This window comes from Hemibagrus wyckioides, linkage group LG07 (genome assembly GCF_019097595.1).
Source record: "Hemibagrus wyckioides isolate EC202008001 linkage group LG07, SWU_Hwy_1.0, whole genome shotgun sequence".
Lineage (NCBI taxonomy): Eukaryota > Metazoa > Chordata > Actinopteri > Siluriformes > Bagridae > Hemibagrus > Hemibagrus wyckioides.
The window spans coordinates 19498926-19519900 of record NC_080716.1 but is presented as its reverse complement, the minus strand read 5'-3'; the positions used below and the strand labels follow the sequence as shown (position 1 = coordinate 19519900).

Sequence of the window (20975 nt, the reverse complement as noted above, 5' to 3'; positions counted from 1 at the left end):
CTGTCTCTGTGTTTCTGTGTGTGTGTGTGTATGTGTGTGTGTCTGTCTGTCTCTGTGTTTCTGTGTGTGTGTGTCTGTCTCTGTGTTTCTGTGTTTCTGTCTGTCTCGTGTTTCTGTGTGTGTGTGTCTGTCTGTCTGTCTCTGTGTTTCTGTGTGTGTGTGTGTCTGTCTGTCGCTGTGTTTCTGTGTGTGTGTGTGTGTCTGTCTGTCGCTGTGTTTGTGTGTGTGTGTCTGTCTGTCTCTGTGTTTCTGTGTGTGTGTGTGTATGTGTGTGTGTCTGTCTGTCTCTGTGTTTCTGTGTGTGTGTGTGTGTATGTGTGTGTGTCTGTCTGTCTCTGTGTTTCTGTGTGTTTGTGTGTGTGTATGTGTGTGTGTCTGTCTGTCTCTGTGTTTCTGTGTGTGTGTGTGTGTGTGTGTCTGTCTGTCTCTGTGTTTCTGTGTGTTTGTGTGTGTGTATGTGTGTGTGTCTGTCTGTCTCTGTGTTTCTGTGTGTGTGTGTGTGTGTGTGTCTGTCTGTCTCTGTGTTTCTGTGTGTGTGTGTGTCTGTCTCTGTGTTTCTGTGTTTCTGTATTTCTGTCTGTCTCTTGTGTTTCTGTGTGTGTGTGTCTGTCTGTCTCTGTGTTTCTGTGTGTGTGTGTGTATGTGTGTGTGTCTGTCTGTCTCTGTGTTTCTGTGTGTGTGTGTGTCTGTCTCTGTGTTTCTGTGTTTCTGTCTGTCTCTTGTGTTTCTGTGTGTGTGTGTGTCTGTCTGTCTGTCTCTGTGTTTCTGTGTGTGTGTGTGTGTCTGTCTGTCTCTGTGTTTCTGTGTGTGTGTCTGTCTGTCTGTCTCTTGTGTTTCTGTGTGTGTGTGTGTCTGTCTGTCTCTGTGTTTCTGTGTGTGTGTCTGTCGCTGTGTTAATGTGTGTGTGTGTGTGTCTGTCTGTCTGTCTCTGTGTTTCTGTGTGTGTCTGTCTGTCTCTGTGTTTCTGTGTGTGTGTGTGTCTGTCGCTGTGTTTCTGTGTGTGTGTGTGTGTCTGTCTGTCTCTGTGTTTCTGTGTGTGTGTGTGTGTGTATGTGTGTGTGTGTGTCTGTCTGTGTTTGTGTGTTTCTGTGTGTGTGTGTCTGTCGCTGTGTGTGTGTGTGTCTGTCTGTCTCTGTGTTTCTGTGTGTGTGTGTCTGTCGCTGTGTTTGTGTGTGTGTGTGTGTGTCTGTCTGTCTCTGTGTTTCTGTGTGTGTCTGTCTGTCTCTGTGTTTCTGTGTGTGTGTGTGTCTGTCGCTGTGTTTCTGTGTGTGTGTGTCTGTCTGTCTCTGTGTTTCTGTGTGTGTGTGTGTGTCTGTCTGTCTCTGTGTTTCTGTGTGTGTGTGTGTCTGTCGCTGTGTTTCTGTGTGTGTGTCTGTCGCTGTGTTTCTGTGTGTGTGTGTCTCTGTCTCTGTGTTTCTGTGTGTGTGTGTGTGTCTGTCTGTCGCTGTGTTTCTGTGTGTGTGTGTCTGTCTGTCTCTGTGTTTCTGTGTGTGTGTGTCTGTCTGTCTCTGTGTTTCTGTGTGTGTGTGTCTGTCTGTCTCTGTGTTTCTGTGTTTCTGTCTGTCTTTTGTATTTCTGTGTGTGTGTGTGTCTGTCTGTCTGTCTTTCTGTCTCTTTGTTTGTGTGTGTCTTTGTCTGGTGCCTGTGTGTCTGTCTGTCTGTCTGTCTGTCTCTGTCTGTCTGTCTGGTGTGTGTGTGTGTGTCTGTCTGTCTGTCTGTCTCTCTCTCTCTCTCTCTCTCTCTCTCTCTCTATCTGTGTGTGTCTGTGTGTTTCTGTTTGTGTGTGTGTGTGTGTGTGTCTGTGTCTGTGTGTTTCTGTTTGTGTGTGTGTGTCTGTGTGTTTCTGTTTGTGTGTGTGTATGTAGATTTGTTTGTACTGGAAGATGTTTTGTGTTATCATTTATGTATTAGGATTTCAAAGTTTCTATGTCTTTTTGGTTAATGGTTAAAAATACAGGTCATGGGGGTGTATTCCTCACTGTTTGTAGCTTCAGTGTGTATGGTAATGTGAGAGTAACATACCTTTTAAAAACACATAATTGGCCCTTAAGGAGTACTCTGGTACTTTAGCTGTTAGAGGAATATTTTAAAGGTGCACTGCATGAATTATTTCCAGAGATACAGTAACAGTATGAATTTCATGAAGGAGTCACACCAGTGACAGCTATTTCATGTCTGGTTTACTGCGAGTGTGAGCTTGATGATCTCGCTTTAGTCTGTAATATACATCTGAATAACGTTACAGCGTGGTTAAGCCTCGTGTGGCTACGATGGAGGAGATGGCAGTGTTTCATACACACTCTTACCTCGAGCACCTGCACAAGATCAGTCAGAATGGAGACAATGATGACCCTCAGTCAGTGGATTTTGGACTGGGTAAGACTTTCTGCGTTTATGTATTTAAATAGGTTTTCTCTGTTGTTTATTTGTGCCTGTTTTGCATTCACATTCCACAGTGGTGCTTAATGGCTGGTGTGAAAGGAAACACACAGGGATTTAAAAATAAACTTATTTCACCTAGCCTATTAGGGGCAATATATTCAGATAGAAACATTTGTGTGCAATATATATAAACCCGTTTCTGCTCTCTCAGATGCCCTAAGTGCTTATTCATAGCCTGCAAAATTTGAAGGCGTTATCTTCAAGCACTAAAATTCTGCCTAAGTTTATTGATTTATATTAGCAGAGGTAAAACATCTAAAAAAAAAACAACAGTGTCCTGACTAATTTTTCATATCAGACTTGCGGCGATAAAATAATTTATTTGTGTATATTGATAAAAAATATTGTCTGATAAGTCATTGTCTATTCCGTGGTGAAATAAAACATCAGTGTATTTGTAAAAACAGTTAATGACACATCATTAATATTTAAAACATCTTGACCTGTGTCTCTTGGATGTATTAACAAACCCTTCATGAAATCTGACTCTCCACTGCCCTTTCTATCAGCTCTCAGTCTCATCAGCCCTCGACTGTACTTACTGATGAATAGGATAGAGGAGGCTAATAAAATGTACATAGCAGTAGATGCCCTACAGGAAAATTAAGAGCCAAACCTGAGACACATTAAATAAGTTTATATTTGTGATCTGCTTAGCGATCCAGGAACTAATTTGTCCATCAGGACTGTTTTTGTGCTTCTTTGGTTGTCTGATGCATTAATGTCACAGGAGAACTGTGTTAAAGGTCATCTATTTAGAGATTTTTCTTTGGTCTTTACTCTAGTTGTAATAATACAGTAGTTGCCATTTGATCCTTAACACCATTAGATGAAAGATTGTGTGTGTGTGTGCGCGCGTGTGTGTGCGTGTGTGTGTGCGTGTGTGTGCGCGTGTGCGCCCCGTGCTCAGTTTTTCCATTTCAGTTCTAGATCCACTACAACACTGACTAGGACAAAGTAGTTGTGAAGAAGAATAAAATAATGAATCCATGTGCATTATGCTATTGCATGATTTCCCATTTCAGACACCAGAGGGCAGCACAGGTCAGAAGCCCTTAAAAGCCAGCTCATGTTCAGGTTAAGTCAGTCAACATAGTGAGAGTTTGAATTTATGTTGGATGTTGTCCATGTGTGCCTAAGATTTTTTGACATGTTGGCGCTTCATATTCATTGTGAGGATGGAAATGTTTTCGTTATTATTCTTACAGCAACGAAAACAGCGCAGCCGCCAGATCTAGTGTTTGTGTGTGACTCTGTGGTTATTGTTTCCCTGCATCCTGTAGGGTATGATTGTCCAGTGGTGGAGGGCATATTCGAGTACGCGGCCGCTGTCGGTGGAGCCACTCTGACGGCCGCCCAGTGTCTGCTGGATGGAAAGTGTGAAGTTGCCATCAATTGGGCAGGAGGCTGGCACCATGCCAAAAAGTAAGAGGACACAGCAAGTCTATTTTGTTAACCTTTTAAACAATCACTGAGGCAACAGATTGACAGATACTGTCAAAACCAATTAAAAGTTAAAATGCACCCAGTAAAGTCTGTAAATACTTTGCCGCTACTTTACTATTGCTGAAAAAAAAAGATCAAGCTCTAATTTGTGCTTATAGACAGTCATTTGATTGTCCTGGCTGACGGGGTCAGAGATGCCCCAGCGAGCTCTCCAACACTCACACAAAAGATTAACAGTGCTCAGACATTTAGAGTGCTGGCTGTGGACCACGTAGGCCGGTCTTTGTCGGTAGTACATATAATCGAAAGCTTCTAATCAAAATACTTTCTATATTTTATCATAAGCTTGTCTTAGATCAAGCCTAGAATAGACTTAGACAATTTGAGGTCTGGAGATCATCAGATGTTAGATGTTTAAAATACTTTAATGTTAAGACCGTTGAATGACATCCACTGGAAAAAGCATTTCTTTTCGTTCGGCTGCAACTCACCATCTCGTCATTTATTATTTTCCTATTACAGCATGTCCTCAGGTGATTTATTACACTCGTATAACAGCAATCTGCAAAGCTAACTATTTTTAATTTCCATTATAACAGCTAGAAACAGTTGATCCCTCCCCAGCCTTGCTCATTTTTTTCTCTCTTGAAGTTTATAAGAAAAAATGCAGTTTGGCAGGTAACAGAGACACTGCAAAGCTTTCCATCCTGAAGACTTTCCAATGCCAGAAAACAAATTTACTTTGCTGCTGGCGGTTACAAAGCGCTGACATTTGCCTGAAAATAAAAATTATACTATTGAAACAAGAAAGTGCATTAATATATGCCTATAAATTTCATGTATTATACCAGTGCTCTGTGCCATTTATGATTTTATTTGATTTTTTTTCTAAATGAATTATATATCAATAAAAAGAGATTGATATGAGAAGATATTAAATACTTTAACATTAGCATAGATCTTTGAATAACCAAATATTTATCCAAGTGAATAATTGCAATGATGGTATAGGCCATTGCTTAACAAAGTGGGTGTGTCTGTGTGTGTCTGTGTGTGTCTGTGTGTGTGTGTGTGTGTGTGTGTGTGTGTGTGTGTAGGGATGAGGCGTCTGGGTTCTGCTATGTGAACGATGCTGTTTTGGGTATCCTCAAACTCCGGGAGAAGTATGAGAGAGTGCTTTATGTAGACGTGGACCTTCACCATGGTGATGGTAATAGCTCCTCACTGTCATAGCTGCAATTTCATTTATCTGTTACTTAACTCATGCACTTAGTTTTATAGATGTAGTAGACTAACTGAAGTGTGGATCTGCTAAAAAATAGCTGATGTTATTAATAAACCTACATTTTGGAATGGCCCTTTTCCGTATATATATATATATCCTCATTATCTGATCTGTGGTCTAATCCGCAGGCGTAGAAGATGCCTTCAGCTTCACATCCAAAGTGATGACTGTGTCTCTACATAAGTTCTCTCCTGGCTTCTTCCCAGGTTGGTTCAGCATGCTTCTTTTGCTTCAGCGCAGATCAGCCTGCCTTTTAATTCACTAAATTGACAGCCATGTTTTAACTGATGCCAAGCTCAGAGCAGCCAGCTCCACATCAGTGCCCGTAGAGTCTGATTACCGATCCGATAGTTCAACACAATGGCTTTGCTGACTTGAGGAGAATGGTGCGCAACAGGGGCCAGCACCAGCATTTCAGCCACTGAGCTAATGTGCTGTTTTTTTTCTTCTTACATTCAGTTACCAAATGTTATTGCACTGGCACTGGAAGGAATATAATCTGAACCCATTGCTGTTCTCCATAACCCATAACCCATCCCACCCATCACGCCCAGCATGCATGTACAGATACTATGACTTCAACCCGCAAGGACGCTTCAAGTCTGTGCTTCTATATTAAACTGTTCAAAAGGCTTCGTTAAAGCTTATTTAAAGAGCATAGAGAGATAGATATTTTTATTTAACTTAAGAATAATAATTTATCTTATAAAATATTTTATATGAAACATTTAAATTAAATTTATTATTTAATTCTAGCTAGTCAGAATAATAAATATTGTATTATGAGTTAATTAAATTTTCATTTTTTAATAAAAAAATTCAATAAAAAACATGATTGTAATGAGTACTAATACACTCATAATCTGATCAATTTAATTTTATTTAACATTGTTTTAAGTATTAAATGCTCAATGGAAATTATTATTTGTGTCTAATTTTTAAAGAAATCTGACAGCACAGGTGTGGATGTGAATTACGTCCTAAAATTGTAATTTAGCATACTGTGATAAAATCTTTACAGTGACATTTAATATCGACACGTGAAACGTCCAGTGCGGGTAACAAGCATATCAGTAAAAAGGTGTGATGAGAGTAGCATTGTTCACTGGTGATCCAGGAAGTATGCTGATCTACAGTGTGAGTGTTTATTAATAGTGTTTTTGTTTCTACAGGTACAGGTGATGTGTCCGACACAGGCCTTGGAAAGGGCAGATGGTACGCTGTTAACGTGCCTCTGGAGGACGGAATCAGAGACGATCGCTACCTCCAGGTCTTCACCAGGTCTGCTCCTGCTTCCTCAAAGCGAACCTCAGTGCTAATTCACCTACAAGGTTGTGCAGATTGAACGGCAGCTGATATGAAAAACTATTGAACCTTTTTGTTTTTGACAGCGTCATGCAGGAAGTGAAAGCGCTGTTTAACCCTGAAGCTGTAGTGATGCAGTTAGGGGCAGACACCATTGCTGGCGACCCTATGTGCTCTTTTAACATGACTCCATTGGGGGTGAGCAAGTGCCTTAGCCATGTACTGGAGTGGAAGCTACCTACACTTCTGCTGGGAGGAGGTCAGTGTTTGTCTAGTCCACTGCTATTCCTTATATATCAATCATACAAATACCAACTACACCTAATCAACACAGAATATAAGCATATTTAAATAATTGGAGAAGTTCATTTGAAAATTTGCTTCGTTTATTATGCCCACATGTCCACAATAGAGCCAAATCCCACAATTTGAATGCCTCTAGCTTGTTTGGCAGGCTTCAAGATGACATGGAAATCTTTAAACACTATTTATAGTTAACTCTTACGAACCTTATCACAATCAGATATGAGTACAGCATTGTGTTTATTTGCGTTGATACATGGAAGTCCATTTAAGTAAAAAAAAAAAAATTTTGCACAGTCAAGTTGGTCAAGCGTAAAAGCATAAAGACAAGCTCATGTCATATGCTGAGTGTGTTTGTCTGTTCCTGCTGGTTGCCTCTTGTTCCTGTTGCCAGGTTGAAGCCATGGCCAAAAAGTTTATTAGTGTGTGATTAAATGAGCGGGTAAGAAAGTAAACTTTGTGATTTTAGTCCATTTTGAAAGAAGCTCTGAACTCCAGACCTGCCTGACTAAGCATTGGATGAAAGGTAGTAATTACAGCAGTACAATAAGGCTCTTTGCAGAGATCCCCCCCCCTCTCTCTCTCTCTCTCTCTGTCTCAGGTGGGTATAACCTTGCCAATACTGCCCGCTGCTGGACCTATCTGACAGGGACAGTCCTGGAACAGACTCTATCCTCAGAGATACCAGATCACGAAGTAAGTCACAGTCCCTTCTTTCCTTTCAGCACTACCTGAAAATATTCTTTCTTCCCTCCATCCTCTGCCCCTATCCCATCTCTCTCTCTTTTTCTCTCTCTCTCTCTCTCTCTGCTGAGTCACTGGCTCTAATCAAAGATGTCCGAGCGCCTCTCAATAAACGCATTTGTTTTCATGTGATTCGGAGAGGAGGGGTGTGTGTGTGTGTGTGTGTGTGTGTGTGTGTGTGCAGTGTGAAGGGGGTCTTAACAATACCACTCTGTCCCTGCCGCCTGACAGAGAGGGGCTTGTGCTTTTCTTTCCTCAACCTTTTTCTCCCTCTCTCCTCTTTCCTTGGAGAAAGAGAGGGCATGTGTTTGCACACATCATACTGAAAGGAAGGGTTTTTTTTTTTTTTTGGAGGATGGAGATTTTTTTGGAGAAGAAGGATTGTAAATTCCCACATAATTGCTTCTTCAGAAGAGAGAGCCGGAGAGACAGTGTTTGTAGGGGAGAGTAGTTGGATGGAAGAGCTTTTTGAATGTACAGTGATAGGTTGATATCTCTCTCCCTCTCACACTCACAAAGAGGGTCTTTTAGCACTATAGAGGGCGCTTTCATGGTCAGCTAAAGAAAAGATGCTCTTGTTTCTTCAAACCTGAACTCCGTCAAGAGGTTGACCTTTAACCTCATTATTGGCCAAGCACCTCAAATAAGACTGCATAAATGTGGACTGACCATGAATTGGAATAGAAGGCATCTGGGGCTTGTTGTGCTTTATCCGATCATGTGGCTATAAAAGGAATTCAACACAATAGTGCATGCTATTATACAAAAAAATAAAAAAATAAATGTCTGAATGGTACGATGTGTTCCTATCTAGTCATGAAATGTCCAGAAATTATTTCTTCCTCTTAAAACCACATCAATTTATCATTATTATTATTGTTATTAATTAAACACCATATTTTTTTATTCATTTTTAGTTATGCCTAATGTTGTAGAACATCATCAAAACAAGCGAGTTCCTGTTACGTACTTTATAACAGCTGTAAACAGATGTTTTCTCACCAGCCTCTGTTTTTTTTCCCCTCAAATGACATAATAAGACAATAAAAACACAGCTTTTCATGTTAACAAGAAACAACAAAGGGCAAAGTTTTCTTTCTGGTGTCAGAAAAACTAAAAGGAGTAGTTTTACCTTAACATCTCCTCACAAACAACTTCACCAGTCAAAAAATTACATACATTGATTTAATTTGTTTAGGCTGATATTATGTGGAATATCTTTAATAAAAAACCTTGCATCCAGATCTACTGTCTAAGCTGTGATGTAGAATATAAATCTAACTAATCATAACTGAGCAATCAAAAGTGCAGTGGAATAATTTCCATTAAACACCTCGATTCAATTTCGACATAAAGCTCGACTTCAGCTTATAAAGACATTGTAGTTTATAGTCAACTGTTAGTGTTCTAGCAGAAATATACAGCCAGGATAATTGCTGAATCAATTAATCAGTTAATGATGAGGTATTGTATTTAGGAACTCTGATAGGATGGTTTGTTGTATTCTGGAAAAGAATTTAAGCCCAGTCCCTTTAGGACGCTCCAGCCTTGTCTCTCATTGCATGCCATTATAATATTCCTTAACCCTATAGATGTGTTCCCAGTAGAGGTGACTTTCGTTTGCTTAAACTATCTTTAACCCCAACTCTTCCTGTCTAAACTTTAGCACACCACAAACTTTCCTCTCTTTTCCTCATTTCCCATCTACACCCCTCCTTCTCATAGTGTCTTTTATTTTTTTTCCCCCCCAGTCTTTCAAATCACAGCAAGAGTCCCCCACCGCATGCACAGACACCCTCTCCTTGCCACTATTGTGTGTCCATCCAAGCCAAACAAAACACTCTTTAGCCGTAGTATGAATTCAGAAAAGATGATCAGATGGACAGTTGGTGAAAGAGAACGACCTAAAGCTGATATAAAGTGTAAAGAACTAACCGAATGTCTAAAGCTATTCGAGCATGGAACTCTACTTTACTTGTCTTTCTTTCTGTGCTGTAAACTCTTTCTGTGTTTTGCCCTGCCAACAGTGGAAACAATAAGAGGCAGAGATACTCAGGCAGGGAATACAACAGCTTCATTCAAACAGTCAAGCTCCACACACTCACACAGGCAGATGACCAAATGGAAGTCCAACAGAGGGTTATATAGCTAGACCCCAGCCGAAGACAGAACCGTCTTTTCTTTTCCTTTTATTTAGGCAGTAGCTCATGAGTTTGATGAAGCATTTTCTCACACATACTTTATGGTTTACAGTTGATGTGGACAAAAGTCTGCTTTTCAGTATACAAGATTTTAGTACTAAGTTTTCTTAAGTTTTAATTCATCAGCTCATGCCTGTAACAAATAAACCTAATCTTTTCCTGGCTCCCTGCTGTTCCAGGCACTTGTTCACATTCTCATAATGCACTGCGTGCACCTGACCTATGGTAGAGCTGCGGTATTAAGCTGTGTCCATAACATAAGGTGTAGCTGCCTTGTCTGTGCTGTCTAATAAGGCTGCATCCTAGAAGAATGATATCTGATATCCATGATGGTGTTCAAAGTAGGCTTCATATGGTTCACTTATTGGACACATAGCAAAATGAAGGATGTCTCAATAGGCAGCACTGTATATATTCAGATGCCTTTCTGCATACATACAGCCTGAGTAAGAAGCATTGTTAAGTCTTTGTCCATTTCTCTCCCTTCATTAGATTTTATTCTTTGATCTTCAGCTTAGATTCTTCCATGTTCCATTTGAGGTTCACAAATTAAAAGAGGTTATATGTTCATAATAGGATAATTAATAGAATAACAGTTGCATTCCTCACGTCAGTCTAAAAATAAGCCTCAGCTGACTGTCTAGGCAAAATTAGGCAAGGCTTTGTCTTTATCTGTCCTTATCAGTGATAAGTGGGAGAAGCAGATAATGTTTTTGTACCCCTGGCGTTCGGTGCTCCACTGTGACCCATGGGTGGAAACGGCCATCGCTGTTCAGCGGGCCGCCCACATGTGTACATCCTCTCTCCTCTTTTTTTAGGCTTTGTTTTTACTCGTTTCCGCTGAGCTGTTCCCAGAACAACCCAGTGAAATAACAAACAGTTAGCCCTGTGTTTCCCCCTCACCATATACCCACTCCATTACTCATCCTTTCTCAGTCTCTCTGTCTTCTTTGCTTTCCCATATCCATCAGTCTTTCACACACATTTTCTCCTTTTCGCGGAGATAGAGACGCACACTCATGCTCTCGCGTACTCTACATTCACTTTGTGGTGAGTTTGGGAGGAGTCCTAGAAAAGTTTGAGGGTGTTGGAGACCGGCAGCTGGACAATCAGCACCGTTTCCCTCAATTGTGTGATGAGACAAACACACACACACAAAACAGTATGTGTTCAAACGAGACTGAACAGTCAGCCTCATACAGATAACTGTATAGTTAGCTCACATGTTACAAGCTGTACAAGCTGAGGATATATACATGCAGCACACACACACTGGAGGACAGCTGTGGCCATGCTAGTCAAACATTGCTAAATGGATTAGAAGCACTCCTGTCCCATGTGAATGATATTTGGAAAGGGGGGTCTGGCCCTCCTGGGATGAGCTCGCGGAATAAAAGAGACCGCACTTTCTAGTGTTTGTGCTGGTTCTTAGGCGAAGAGAATTAGGTGTGAATAGAGTGTGAGAGCTGCAAATACAAAGAAATCCTTTTGACCGTTTCACCCTTGTGGTACATTCGGATCTGTTGAATAATTGGAATGCAGTTAGATAAAGAGGACAGTATGGCAGTAACACATCCCAGATTTTGGTTTGCTGATCTAAAGAGGTTCATATCATCCTCTTTCAGTTGTTATGTAACACGTGATAACATTTCAGCGTTTATTCCTGAGCGTTGTGTACGTGTGATGGTGCATGCGGCTGTGTGCTCGCGTGCGTTCTCTGTCAGTGGTTGGTCTTTTCTGAGCTCCACCAAACTCTGGCGACGGTTACGCCGCTCCTCCACCTCCCAGTCTGTCTCCACACAGTATTGTGGTACACATGCCAAATCACACACAGCACACGCAGAGGTGGTGCTTTAGAGGAAGGCAGTAAGACTAGACGACGTGATGTTTTTGCCTTGTCTGAGGCTTTGCCCCTTAAACGTGGGTTGACTTCCTGTTTTTTTTTATGTTTAGTTTATGTAGAAAGTAGAGCTGGAAAAAACTAGCATCATATGAATGTAATATCGTACATCAGTATTGCATTATGCTTCTCAACATATTGAAACCAGGCAAAAGTTGATCTGACAAAGTCTAGCCAGTGATAATTTGATTGTTTTTCAATTCTAACTAGATTTTTAGAGATTTAACTGAACCTGAAATCTGGATCCTGTGGGATGTGCAGAATATGAATAGTAAACGGTACAACAGTAGTTTAAAGGATTATTTCTTCATGAGTTCATAATGTAAATTGTAAATGCTAATTCACTTCAGAATCATTTCTGTAGCATTTACAGCATTCTGAAGCAGCCCGTGTGACTCGTGTCCCTCATGAAAGATGATCAGCGTGTTGTCTTTTGCAGTATAGAGATTGATTTACGTCGCACATTTCTGCTTTCTCTATGACATGACCTTTATTTATGTGGAATAAAACACAATGGAGCATGCAGCCATAGGAAAAGAATGAATGAACGAATGAAAGTGTTTTATTTCATTTACAGTATAATCACAGTAATTTACCCATGCTAATAATTTTTTATCTAAAAAAAGGATAACGTCCACGAAAAACATGCTAGTTCCTGTTATGACTTATGCTAGCACTGTTGCCTCACCAGCATTTCTTTTCTTTTTTTTTCCTGACTTGAAGTAAATAACTCGTCATGTTACCAAGAAACTAGAAAGCAAAAAGCTTTCAGCCCTGAAGATTTTGTGCGTTTGAAAAGCTCTGATACTAGAGACGCCTTCCAAAAATCTTAAATAAATGTCACCTACAGAAAACTTCACCATATCAGTAACTGCACATGAATTTTAATGTACATCTGGAGCATCCACCATATACCAGTGTACACCAAATCCCTGTGCACTCTGTTACTATAGAAACAATAACGTAATCTAACAAACATAATAATATACGCCTGTGATTTGATTTATAGCCTGGACAACTAATTAACACCTTCTGACCAATCAGAATCGAGAATTTGAAAGTGTGGCACTATTAAAAGTCATAACTTTCTACGTGTGTACAATAATGATAGTAACTAGATCGTCCTGGATATCTAGAATAAACACAAATTTTCCAGTAGACTATTTCAAGTAGACTGTGTTTTAAATTACAGCTGGTCCAGGTTCAGTTGTCCCCATCAGCCATTTTTCAGTGATGTTCTAGTTTTTACAGGCGTTTGTTTACTTAATATGTTGGGGATGTAGCACTTAATAAGAACAAGTTGCTTAGGTTATTATGACATGCATCACATCCTGTGTGAATTTGAGGTAAATCTATCAGGGACACTAAGGAACAGATATCCAGAACAAGTTCTCTGTAACCCCTTCCTGTCTTGTCTGGAGAGAGGAAGCGTGACACATTGTGATGTTCATCACACCCCTGTTATCAACTCCAAGGCTTTTTTGTTTGAGGTGTTTGTTTCCATTGACTGCACATTACAGTGTTTAATAGCTGTTCTGTGTAAATCCATTCACATGTCATTGGAAAAAGCACTACAGCTCACCATCTGACCTCAGATCAGCAAACAGGACTGTATGGCTGGGAAAATGCTGCCATCCCGTTAGGGAAATGGCTGGCTCCCACAATTCCTGGAGTGGGATAAATGCAGGAAACAAGTCTAGAGGAAGTCAGTTACAGAGCCGGCTTGGTGTTGTGACACGAGGGTTAGAGGTCCAAAGCCAAGAGCTGATATTTAAACCAGCTTTCACGTTGCATAAGTCTATGAGGGACAATGAGATTTTGAGCAGGGTTTTGACCTCTATGCTAAACGTATTGTTCTTGAGTTCTGTGTGGGTTTCCCATAGCTGTTCCTGTGTGAAACTTGACCTTTGTTGTGTTTTGTAACCCATGTCCTATGAAGCATTTTGAAACTTTCTTTCTTCCATGAAGGTTTAGATAGAAGATAGATAGCTGTGACTGATTTTAGCTCTTGCAGAGCTTTCCTGAATAAAGCTGAAGAACTTTTATACTCAGTATGATTTTAGGAAGAATGCAAGGGTATAATATGAGAATAACAGATACAAGTATGCACCAAATGTAACACAAACTCCAAAATACTGCAGATAACTATGTGCGCTTGTAGTGCTTCGGCTTGTTCTTCAAAGTGGTCTTGATGTGGTCCAAACCAAACAGTCCAGCAGTGAAGCGGACAGAGTTGTCTCAGCTTGATCTACATGGGAAAGCTTGAGTTCATGGGAAAATACGGGAGTGTGTGTGTGTGTGTGTGTTTAGCATGTGATAATGGGAATAGCTACAGTATACGTAAATGAATTTGCTTGTGGAATATGTTGTGTGTATGTATTTAAATAAATGTGAATTTGCATGCATATTGATTTTTGTGTGTGTGTATACATACATATAGAGATGGATGGATGGACAGATGAATGTGTTTTATACATCTGTGTGTGTGTGTGTGTGTGTGTGTGTGTGTGTGCATGCACGTTGTTGAGGTTCTATAATCCTTTGCATGACGAAGCGCCTTGGGATCGGAGGTAAGCCGGATAAACAAGCAGGAGATAATTGAAAGCAGAGTTGAACTAACACACAGCCCACTCTGCTGCTAGTCCAATACAAATGCCAAATATATCTACAAGACAAAGCAGTCAATGTCTTTCAAATTAGCACAGCAGCATGGCCGGCTGTATTGTCGGGCAGCCAATATTGTTTCCATTTGAAAAACATAATGCAGTGTTAATTGGAATTCTCTTGCTATTGCACAATAAGGGAAAGTTTTTCTGCTTATTGGCTGGCCTTCAAAAGCAAGAGGTCAGACACAGGGTGAGGTGACAAAGAGCACAGGCTTCTACGAGCCATTTGGAATGTGTGTCTGTATCCATGTGTGGAAAAGGATATCTGAAAAAAACAAGAGGTTTTTTTTTTTTTTTTTTTTTTTTATAGATCACCTTTAAAGGCTGGTGTTGATACTCTAACATATAAATCCCATTACCTGTTCGATAATTGTGTGCTCAACTTCTTCTCATTAACTTTACCAGTGCTGGATTTTATTATTAACATATTTATTCTTCTTTCTACTGCTATCATTACTAATTTCTATTATCTTAAATTGATTACAAAAAGGATATATAAGCAGACACTTTTATCCATTGGGTTAATGACATCCAGCTATGGGCCGCTAATACATAAGGCATTTATGTTTGCTGCTATGAGAAGTATGTTAAGCATCAGTGAAAATCTCAGATCAGTCATTCCCGAAGCTTTCACAAAATAGCGGTTTATTGAATTAACATGCAAGTGGTTTTCCAGACTGAATGTTCTGCATTCTGAGCAGCAGTTGTTTTTATTTCTCATGCAGTTCTTTACGGAATACGGTCCGGATTATACTCTGGAGATAAGCCCGAGCTGCCGACCCGACCGCAATGAGAGCCAGCAGTTGGAGCGGGTCATCAGTACTATCAAAGGTAATTGCTATGATGACAACCAGAGCTGCACCAAACACAACTGTTATGGACCCACACTACACCCCTGCTGTACACCTCAGAGCAGTGCCATTTCTACAGATGGAATTACTTTGGCCTCTTCAAAGGAACTGCTTATAAAGTCCAGAACATTTGGTTTGTTTATGTAGACGGTCACTGATGATCGGCTGAGTGGTGTAAAGCCGGTTTCCATATGCCATTCATTCATTCATTCAGTTGTCCTTTCTGACTCAAAAGTCTTTCACCATGATCTACGCTCCTATAAATCTTCTGAACTAACCATGGCCACCCGTCTTCTGCTACCATCAGCATCACTGATTCACGGAAATGAATAAAATATCAAGGCTTGAAGTCTCCAGGAAGTAAACAAGGCTTCTCCTTGGTGACCCTAAGGAAACCTTTTGAGAGAGTAGGCTATGCAGACATCAGCATTCTCTTTAAATCTCTTTTGTTCTCTTTTATGCTTTCTTTCTTTCTTACTTTCTTTCTTTCTTTGTGATCAGCATGGTTCTTTGGTATGTTTAGGATTGAAACAGTGAGATTTTTTTGTTTCCATGAATATGTGTTTTGGGCGTATATATCCAATCTGGGTTTGAGTCACCGCTGTGTGGTTTACTTGTGAGAAAGTAATGCCTGCTCCAGCTCTTCATCTCCTGTGGAATGTTTGTGTGTGTGTGTGTGAGGTGGGTGACAAACATCATCATGCTCTTTTGTCTTGAGCACATCACTCCCTTTGGGACCAGCCTGACTGGAATGAAACCGCTCTGGACTTAGCCTGGGTTCAGGCTTTGAAACTCAACTGCCTTTGGAAATGAAATGGAAATGAAAGGCTGTCTATGCCAGTAAAAGTCAATTTAAGAACAATCTTAGCTTCAAGAATGATAGTTTCATCTGCTTTACCTTCAGTACACGTTTCCTTTGACTCATCTTTAACTGAACCCTGTATTCCTTTGTATTTCTGTTTTTCACCCTCATCTCATTTCTGGCTGATGTCTGCTCACCCTGAGAAACGTTAGATCTTGTTCATTAAGCTAAAGGTCATGCAGAGGTCACAGGCACCCTTAAGACTTCAGCTGACCTTCAAGAATCTGTAAGAGATTACCATTTGGCCTGTGTGATGACTAGCACTATTTATATGTTTACATGTTACACATTTACATCAATACGTTATGTTTTGTGCCCAGCTATTTTTAGTCTACAAAACAATTGGAGGATATATCTCTTCTTTGTATTACTACAGAAATGCTGAGAAATCTCTGTAGGCAACTATAAGCTGAGCTGTTTTTCAGCTTTGTTTAAACAGTTGTAGAAACAACAGGTTTCTGATTTACATTTCAGACAGATGGGTCCACTGGGGTTGCTTTTACTACTTTAGCTCCCAAGATTGTTCATTATTAGAAAGCAAGAGCAAACTCTGGATCAGAAAAAAAAAAATGCCAGTTTTCAACAGTGCCAGTCCCTGCTTATATTTAGTACCCATGTGGTATGTGTACAATGTAGCGGCTGTGCTCCCTCCCTGCCATGCCACCAGAGACTAATTAAAAAGGGCTTAAGCTGCAGACTTTCCAGTTTCTTTCTTAAGCTTTAGAAATGACATGTTGTGCATATCCTATATGAACAGATCTGGGGTCAGTCTTCTGTTACTATTTATACTAGTCATCGGTGAATAGTTCAAAGGAGTTCTGATCTTTGGTTTGTTTTGGTATCGGCCCCTGTAGTGTTTTAGGTGAATTATCCAGGGTGTCTCTAGAAACATATGTATGATTGTAGGATCTGGCCATCTGGATAGCTTTAAATGGAGTATAGGAAAAGTGTCAAGGTTTTCCTGTTTGCAGAGCTGCACTTATATAAAGTACATGCTCAGATACATGAGGAAAAAATATCTAACAGGTTTAAATGAGAGATTCTTGCTATGTGATGTGATGACTCTTGATTACTCTGTCCAGCCATTGTGCAGGTCATGCAGTTTGCACCATGTGGGTACGGACCCGGGTTTCTCACACATCTCCTGTGCCAGGCGAGCAGAATGTGGTGTAACAGCTGGCCTCTGTGTCCCTGCTAAGAGTAGGTTGGCAGCATCGCATGCCAGTGTTTGAGCTTCCCCACCCTTGGAAACCTCAAACAAGACTGAGAGCTTTTCTAAAGAATAATGGACTGCTGCTTGACCAATGCTGGGCATGGCATTGGAATCTGCACTGTGTCAGAGAGAAAATGAAATGGATTACTTGCTTAAGTGTGCTTAATGAGATCATGGAGTAAATGAAAGCCATTTGAGTTGGTGTCAGGGTTGGAGCCTAGCAGTTTGTGGTGGACTGTTGCCCCTCCCAAGGTTTCTTCCATTCCATTTCTTCCACTAAATGTTTTTGTGATTTTTTTTTTTTTTTTTTCCCCCTCTTTGTGGATGGTGTAAGGTGTTGCCTGGGAGGAGGCAGCACACGTAACACACGTTGTGATCCGCCTGTGATTTCATGCTTTAAAAATAAACTTTGGCTTGTAGATGTTTTACCAACTTGTATCTGGCTGTCATGACCACTTCTTGGGGAAAAACAGATCTGTAAGTGATTCTCCTCTACTGCAGCAGTCTCCTGCTTATCTCAGCTAGACCATATTTTAATTAGCTGTGGCAGGATTGGTAGTTTTTTTTATTATTATTATTATCTAATTTATGTTGTGTGTGTGCTGTGTTCACAGAGGTGGTGTGAAATACCACCTCCTGGAGTGCGGAGGAGAAAATAAACCCGTGAGATTAGCGCACGCAGCAGGGCAGCACGAGATAACCACTAGCCCACATGCTCTGCAAACAGGCTATTCATTCATCCAGGGGGCTGATACTGCAAACTACTACACTAATATCAAAACAGCATGCTTCTGGTGCTATTTTGTCAAACTATTTAGTGTTGCATTAAGTGGTTTTGGACATAGGCAAACAGTTCTTTAAAAAACTGCAATTGATTAACATAACGTAATAAATGGCTCAGCCTTCAGCCCCTGCACATTAGCAGGGTTTCTGAACACATCTGTGGAACATTTATGAGATTCTTAACCCTCCACTATATGGGGGGGAGCAAAAGAACAAAAAAAAGGCTTAAACACAACACTTGGTTGATTTCACTAACCCCCATTTAGTGCGTTGCTAAAGCAATTGAAATCCCTATTGACTGTGGCCTTGCTTAAGCTACAACAGCAGGAATGACTAATGAAATGTTGGCTGTGTGAGTGCTGTGTTCTGCAAAATAAACAGGAAATAATGTAGCCAATAAAAAAAAAACCTGAAATCATTATTTTACGGTTATCCTTTTTTTAACAATGTATTCCCACAGTCAAATTGAGTCTTACTGTGCTGCACTTAAAATACTAAAGCACACAAAAATCCCTTGTGCTACTCAGAAAGCAAGTGAGATGAAACATCTATCAAAATTTGTTAGAAAATCTAACTGGTATTTGCTCAGACAAATCTGAACCAAGAGCCCCACTGAGCTAACTAATGAAAACCCAAACAGACATAAGGGTAAAGTTAGCACACTTTAAATGCTCATAACAATGTTCCATCCGAGCTGAAGGAATTTGTGGTCTAATGCGGAACCAATAATATCGCATAGCCTAAAACAGCTGCCTGAAAATTTTACACAAAGATGACTTGTGAGAAAAGGGAAACAGGACGTGCCAATCACTTCTGTTGCTCCATAGTCAGAAATGTGCAAACGTTTCCCTTTTTTGAACACAGGACTTTATATTAGCTTCGTTAGCTGCTTTTCATTGCTTACACAGGCGTAATGTTATAAAAACACCAGCTGGTCAGGGTGACAGGGATGTCCTTTTCAACGCATGTTAAGTGTCATGCAAATCAAAACAGGAGGCTTAAATTCGACGATAAATCGATTTACATGTTGTAAGATTTGCATGCCTTTTTTGCCTCCCCTGGAAATGTAATAACCCGGATATTTCCATTCTGACGAGGTGTGAACTTTGCTTTGAAAACATGTCAGCGTGAGATAATACAAGAAGATCAAATGCAGTTTACAGTATGTGTTGATGAATGACTTGGTAATTAACTATAATGTCACCTTATTTTATTATATAAGTCTTATAAATAGCAGATATCAACTTTAAAAGTATTACTAATCTACTTTACTAACTGGTGTATTGAACTGGTCTATCTTTTCTTTGGAAAGAATTGGAATGAGCTAACGTCACTTTTTTTCCATTTGTGGAGAAAGAGAGTCAAAATGTCAAAAGGCTCTGGAAAGCTCTTTCAAGACTTTGTTTGAACTGAAATAAGTACTTGTATTACTAAAACGTTATTCTGTTCATGAATACTCAACACAACTGTTGTTGTAACGTTAAAGCATTAATGATCATGTTCGTTGTTTTGTGCAGTAACTTGCTTCATCCTCGTTCTCATTGTTTCTCTCCCATTTTTTTTTTTTGTTGCTTGTTTACAGGGAATCTGAAGAATGTCGTTTAAGCAGTGGGCTCTAAGCTCATGTTTCCAAATCAGACCCTGCTCTCCTAATGAAGACAGTATGTGCGAGCCATCAGCAGAGCGGAGCTTTGGAAAACATTACTCGAATGTTTCAGAGGAACTGTGTTTAATGGGAATATGAGCGGGCCAGTGTTGGCCCATCCGAGATGTCTTTAGTCAAGAGCGGGTCACAAGGTGAACAGTCCACAGGATTTTATCATATTTTTAAAAATTCCATTGATATGAATTGAAAAGTAAGATCCTGACCTAGCAAATCCTCTACACTTGTCAAGAAAGAATTTTAATGTGGATATTCGGTGCTTCATTGCGTTTTTTTTGTTTTGATAGCCATCACTTGTTAACGTCACGGGGAGAGACGGGGTTCAAAAATGTTGAGTATGTTTTTAGAGTTTAGTGAATTTGTTGTCCAAGATTGTTTTTATTTTCTATGTATTATTTTAAGTGGTATGCCTCTCAATGTTCCCTGGTGAAATGAAGTCATTGTCATATAATGCTGCCAACACACACTCATACTCTCCAAAAACACAACAAACTGCACCACCCAGGCATGCTCACAGAAACTGGAAGATGGACAGAAAGGATAGAAGGATAAGAATGGAGAATGTAGGTCAACCAAACTTGTCAAATTCTGTTTGATGCTGGCGCCCCCTTTTACAATATTTTTTTCCTGTGGATTTTAACATTTGCAGTGTAAATATTTGTTTCCTAATAAAAATCGTAAGGATAAGTGTGTGCGTGTGTGTGTCCTTTCTGTCTAATAGCTTTGTGTGTGTTAGTCTGGTGCGGCCACATGGTGAACAGTGCTGCTTTTCCTCACCTATAATCTTTATCGTTTTCTCAGTGGCTGTGGTTTCTTTTAATGGCACTGCAAGTGTGATTCATTAACTTGTTTATTAGCACTGAGAAACATTATTCCATTTCAGTGGTTCTACAGCAAAAAAAAAGAGCAGACTGGCAAGATAGCAGTCTCTGGGATTTTTGCTTTTACAATTCTGCAAGGAAGAAGGTGCTTGTGGCATATCGTTAATGCACATGAATGGTTCTTATGGTCTAGGTACTTTAAATTATACAGGGTCATAAAAGTCATAGTACATAGGGGGAAACTAACTCTTTTTTTTTTTTTTTTTTTATCAAAAAGTAACTTTATTTACAGGGCATCTTTTGTCTGTTTACCATTTCTTTTATTTTATGCATGTGCTTACATGTACATTGTGACCTTGCAACTGTTTCCAGATCCAGCTCCAGACAAAGGCACTCTTAAAGTCTATCTGAAAACTAAGTAGAAACGAAGTACAGTAAGTAAACTTCTGGATAACAAAAACAATTGTTAATTTCCTTTATATCTGGAGAC

At 40.0% G+C, this 20975-nt stretch overlaps 1 protein-coding gene across 2 annotated transcripts in view; it reads left to right on the top strand.

Moving 5' to 3' along the window:
* The window catches only part of hdac8 (histone deacetylase 8), a 24025-nt gene extending 3680 nt beyond the window's left edge, over window positions 1–20345 (top strand). For both annotated transcript variants that reach the window (XM_058395647.1, XM_058395648.1), the window contains 9 exons: window positions 2246–2376; window positions 3726–3867; window positions 4986–5098; window positions 5302–5379; window positions 6346–6454; window positions 6565–6737; window positions 7383–7477; window positions 15018–15123; window positions 19584–20345. In XM_058395647.1, coding sequence (XP_058251630.1) covers window positions 2246–2376; window positions 3726–3867; window positions 4986–5098; window positions 5302–5379; window positions 6346–6454; window positions 6565–6737; window positions 7383–7477; window positions 15018–15123; window positions 19584–19606 — 970 coding nt within the window. In that variant the 3' untranslated portion in view covers window positions 19607–20345. The remainder of the gene's footprint in view (window positions 1–2245; window positions 2377–3725; window positions 3868–4985; window positions 5099–5301; window positions 5380–6345; window positions 6455–6564; window positions 6738–7382; window positions 7478–15017; window positions 15124–19583) is intronic.
* The last annotated feature ends 630 nt before the right edge of the window (window positions 20346–20975 follow it).